Source organism: Sinocyclocheilus anshuiensis, unplaced genomic scaffold, assembly GCF_001515605.1.
Source record: "Sinocyclocheilus anshuiensis isolate Anshui unplaced genomic scaffold, SAMN03320099.WGS_v1.1 scaffold481, whole genome shotgun sequence".
Classification (NCBI taxonomy): domain Eukaryota; kingdom Metazoa; phylum Chordata; class Actinopteri; order Cypriniformes; family Cyprinidae; genus Sinocyclocheilus; species Sinocyclocheilus anshuiensis.
In genome coordinates this window covers 1526430-1531609 of record NW_015539907.1, presented here as the reverse complement: position 1 = coordinate 1531609, position 5180 = coordinate 1526430, and the positions used below count along the sequence as shown (strand labels likewise).

Sequence of the window (5180 nt, the reverse complement as noted above, 5' to 3'; positions counted from 1 at the left end):
ATTCATTTGTCTTTTTGCGGCTTAATATTCACAGACACTATAGTCCATATTGCGTTTTGATTCAAGTGTACTGACCTACTTTTGATTTATTCGTCCAAAATGTGGCATATTCCTTGACATTCCGCGTAATAGGAGTTCCGTTTTTATGACTGGATTCTACAAACCACTCCGTGTTTTCCGCATCGCGGCCGTATGTCTCATATTTTAGAGTAGTCAGTGCAATTTGGGAAAGAAATCAATTAAATCTGAATGTGGACGTGTAAGTATTCAAATGTAACCCCCTTTGTAATCGTTAACATTTTCATAAGTAACTGTAATTTAATTACACATTTTTTTCTTAGTAACTGTAACTGATTACAGTTACATTTATTTTGTAATTAAATTACGTAACGCCGTTACATGTAACTAGTTACTCCCCAACACTGCCAAAACGCCACTTTTTGTTTAAACAGACAGTGTTCTGAAAGCCTTTGTTTACACTCTCTGAAATGTCAGTCTACAAATGGTTTACTACATATCTCCACTTGTTTAGCTGGGATAGAAGAAAGTATTTTAACACCGAAAAAATAATACATACACAACCTTGTTCATTACTGCGCTTCCTCAAATCATGTGCAGGAGCCGTGTTTGGGTCTCAAATTACTGTTCTATCCCCTGTGCAGGGCGCTGCCTTTGATGTGACTTAATGGAAAGGTTTCTTTCTGCAGATTAGGGAATAGGGAACGATTGAGCAGTTTGAAAGAAGGCCCATCTCCCTTCAGGACTGCAACATGCTCTATGCCTGCATGATATCTTCTCTGCATGCCACTTCCTCTGAGCCTTCATCTCCCAGCATGCCTTGCCCAGCTCCTCTGAGTCTAAATCTCCCAGCATGCTTCTCCCCCCCCCACCCCACCCACAGAGACTGGCCAGGCCAAAGTGCACCTGTGAGTTACCATGGTTACCCAAACCCATGTCTTTTGTGATGCTTGTATCACATACTCAAATGCAAACAAATCAAAAACTAATGCTGTATTAATTATTCGAAGGCCAGGATTAAATATACATGTGTTTAGAGATTTGTTTGTGCATTCAGACAGCAGCAGGGCTTTTAAAACCACCATCTTGGATACGGCATTCCCAATTCGGACAATGACTCCCAGATGACGCTGATGTACTTACAGACACAGAAAACAAAAGCCCTCATTTCCTGCTGTTGGAGAGAATCGTAGTCGCTCAGGCTTTAAAAAGTGTAAGAATGTGAGAGAATTGTTTGAAAAACAGAAGATTCTCATACAGAATGTTTCCTCACAATCTTTATCTAATTTGTTGTTCAAATGCAATTTGAATTACAATTATTTACAAAAAGGATATCTGTGATTTTTATGTACTGATTTAGATAGATCTAGTAGTTCTTACTAAGATGGCAGTGTGTATTTTCCGGCTATGGTGGTTATGGGAGGTCATATGCTCTGGGCGTGTGCATCAAAAAAATAGTAAGAAATGAATTAAGATGAGGATCATAACCTGACGCTGCTAAAGTGGCCGTTCTGAACAGTCCAGACCCTCTGTATTAATTTAATTCTCTTTTTAAATCAGATGGGATGCCAGCAGTACTTGAACCACCAACTGTCCCAGAAAAGGTTTTGGCAAAAAGATCTACATTCATAATGAAGGTGCACCGGGCAGAGAAACAAGAAATGTAGCTTTAGTTACAGCATTCGGCAAAGGTCAAAATAAACCAGGAGAAGTGTTATGAAAAATAATATACCCCACACATTTCTTTCCAAATGGGATTAGATATCAGTCCCCTGAGTTTGTCGAAAATAAGTAATCAATTTGCTCTATAATTCTTACAGAGGTTGTCTAATTTTCCACAGACGTGTTCAAATCAGGATTAAAAATAAAACACAAATTTACCTGAACTCCTCAGGGGAAACTAGTCTCGTCCAAACAGTTATTTTGTCACTTTTACTTGAATTTTTTCTGACTCCTTATATCCCAGTCCATGCAACTCCCTCACACTTTCTTTCTGTCCCAGACAGACTGTTTGAAGGTGAGCAGAAACGACCACAAAAAAACACCAAATACTAATATTAATATCAGGGTGTCAAAGATTTTAGTTATTACAGATGACAAAGCATTAATCGGGTGAGCATGGGGCGTGTTCCCCTGAGGGGTGACACCAAACTGGATGTTTGAGCCCAGAGCCCAGTCGAATAAAAATCAATATTAATGCGCACACATCCAGAACAAAGGAAGTATGTCAGTGCTTCTGTTTAGAGGATGCTTTTTCATCCTAACTTTAATTTTTTTTTTCTTCTTAAACCATCGTTCATTCCCCCACTGAGTGGAGGGAGGGGGTGTTTGTCCCCCTGGGAGAACTCATCTGTCCCCCCTAAAGAGTCCTCAGTCAAATCAAAGCTCCCAGCAGCCCAAGGGCCCTAATTCAACATTTCACATCCACACTCACGGGAGTAAAATGAGAAGGACAGCACAGAAGGGGGTGCATACTCCATTTTCCCCCCATTTCTTTCACTTTTCCTTCCCAGCTTTCACACAATGTTTACCATCTTGATTCTTTTCTACTTTTTAAGGTCCTGGATCTTGGCAGACAGATCTGGATCAATCTTTGGTGTGAGTCTGAAAACATGTTTTAACTTATCTATGAATTTATCTTAATGAAAGAGAATCGGATCTACCTTTTATTTTTATTTATTTATTTATTTTTAAAATCTAGGTATCTTTGTACAGTGCTGGGTAGATTACTTACAAATTACAATCAGTTACTGATTCCAAATTACATGACAAAAATTGTAGTTAGTAATGTAATCCATTACATTACACATTTTTAGGTAATATAATTATGACTACTTTTAGATTACTTTTAGATTACTTTTGACCTATCTTGTTTATCACATTGATTTAAATAGGATAATCTTGTATCATATTGATATAAAAATACAACGAGTAAGAAAATGTATTCCATTTGTTGTTAACAACATGAAGTTCATTAAACATCATATTACATCGTTTTTTTTTTATTTGTTTACCTGCATCTCATGTGACCATAACCAACATCAGAGAACCATGAATATGCAAATGTGATACTTCATTATTAAAAAAAAATATTGTAAAATCTCAGGGGTACTTCAAATAAAAATATATTAGGCGAAAGAGGATTAGATGACAAAAAAGTCAAACACCTTCCAAAGTAAATAACCGAGTGATAATTCAAATAAAACGTATGTGTTCATTAGTTGATGCAATATTGAAACACTTCTTAAACCTGAAATGATTTTTGTAAATCCAGTGATCAAATGCTGTGTAGCCATCAGACTAATGACTGATCTGTGTGAATGGCCACAAAACCGGAAGACTTTCTGAGTGTGTATAAAGTATATTTAACTTAAAAGATGAATTAGGGAGAATCAATAAATTATGAATAAATTATTGCTATTGTGTAAATAATATTTAACCATGTAATCCATAAAAAAGTAACTGTAGTCTGATTACGAGTATTTTAAAAATGTAATTTAATCTAATAACAAGTACTTAATTTTTGGAATCTGATTACATAATCTAGATTACATGTAATCAGTTACTACCCAGCTCTGTCTTTGTAATATATTTTTATAATTACTTTAATTCATATTTGTTCATAATACATAAGCTAATGTTAACAATATACATCTTGAAATGTAAAAAACATAATGAATGTTAAATATTTTTTAAAATGAGGTTTAAAATAAAATCATATGGTCAAAAAGTGGCAACTTTGCCCTCCAGATACAATAACGAAACTCACAACCTCAGAATGACACCAAGAGTTAAGCTGAGGATCAGCGGTCAGTCTAATTTCATTGGAGGTGCGCAACAAATTTGTAGAACACATGCAAGATACACACACATGCAAACAGCGCACACACACATGCACAGATGCTCTCACACACACAGGCCAGATGGATCAGGCGAGGCAGGGCAAGTGCGTGTGCACCTCATCCGTATGCCGCGTTTCCTCACTCCAGCGATGGCTCCTCAATTGTTACGTCTCGGGTTTGAACTCCTGATACGAGCGGTATTGTTGTTTTGCCGTCTGCCCTCCCTCTCTCTCTCACACTCATCAAAATGACATCTGTTTACATCTATGCAAACACCTGACAGGCAGCTGATGCCCCTTTCTCTACCCTCTGCTCTAACAAAAGCATAAAAAAACAAAGGCGAGGGAGGGCGAGTCTAGAACGGGAGCACATCTGGGTGTACAGCCACTGGTCTGATCCAGATGTGGGCCGCCGAGCTCTGCAGGCGAAAACACACCTGGACACATACAGCAACAAAACAAAGGGAAAGGGGGAACACAGCCCCCCCCCCCGATTCAGACTATCTATTCTCACTCTCTCTCCATCGAAATTCAAAAGGGAGCAGGGAATTGTCCTGTCCAAGTATGGTGGCCAGTTTCCCCTACAAATCGAATGCACAAAATAAGCTTATTCATGGTCTAATTCTATAACTGAAGAGGAAAAAGGAGTGTGAAAGTCTCACAAACGGCTGTCTCCCTCAAACCCCCCACGGCTGCCCATGCTTAATCCCCCATGATGCACCGGGGCACTTTCAGAGCCACTGAGACCCACACTGGCGCCAAGGGCTCACACACATACGGCCATCCAGATGCTATGGGTAATTAACCTACCTCTGTGAGCGAGCGCGTGTGTAAAAGTATGAGAGACAGACTTTGTGCGTGCGATAGAATCGTTGCCATTATAAGATGACAAAAGAAAAAGGCACGACGGTCACGAATGTGCGCTAGCCTAAAGAAACACAATCAGTTGAGACAAAAACACGAGCGCACACACACCGCAGCAGTTGAAGAGTGAGATCAGGGATGAATGCATGCTGTGGCACAGGGGAGGCAGTTCTGGGCTTGGCTATGCCCAGGGTCTTAATGACTTAATTGAGGTAATTATTTGGATAAGAAGTCCAATCACCTGCCTCTTTTCCTCAAGGTCCTCATCAGAAGCTAATTAAAGAGCTGCTCCCAGCGCGAGTCCGACCGGTGCTACGTCAGAGGGTTAAGAACTCGGTAAAGAAAGAGTAAACTCTTAACGCACCCACATCTTACTCGTCTCGCCAACCTCCTGCTGACCTCTGCGCCACTATTCGAATATGTAGCTTTCTTGCTGTTTTCGAAATCGGAAAAAAGC

The 5180-nt window shown here is 39.4% G+C and overlaps 1 protein-coding gene across 1 annotated transcript in view; it reads right to left on the bottom strand.

Annotated features, from left to right (window-relative positions):
* LOC107686279 (zinc finger protein 423-like) overlaps positions 1 to 4873 on the bottom strand; it is a 40048-nt gene extending 35175 nt beyond the window's left edge. The window contains exon 1 of the mRNA XM_016483215.1: positions 4835 to 4873. Within this exon, the coding sequence (XP_016338701.1) occupies positions 4835 to 4871 (37 nt within the window). The 5' untranslated portion in view covers positions 4872 to 4873. The remainder of the gene's footprint in view (positions 1 to 4834) is intronic.
* Positions 4874 to 5180: the final 307 nt, after the last annotated feature.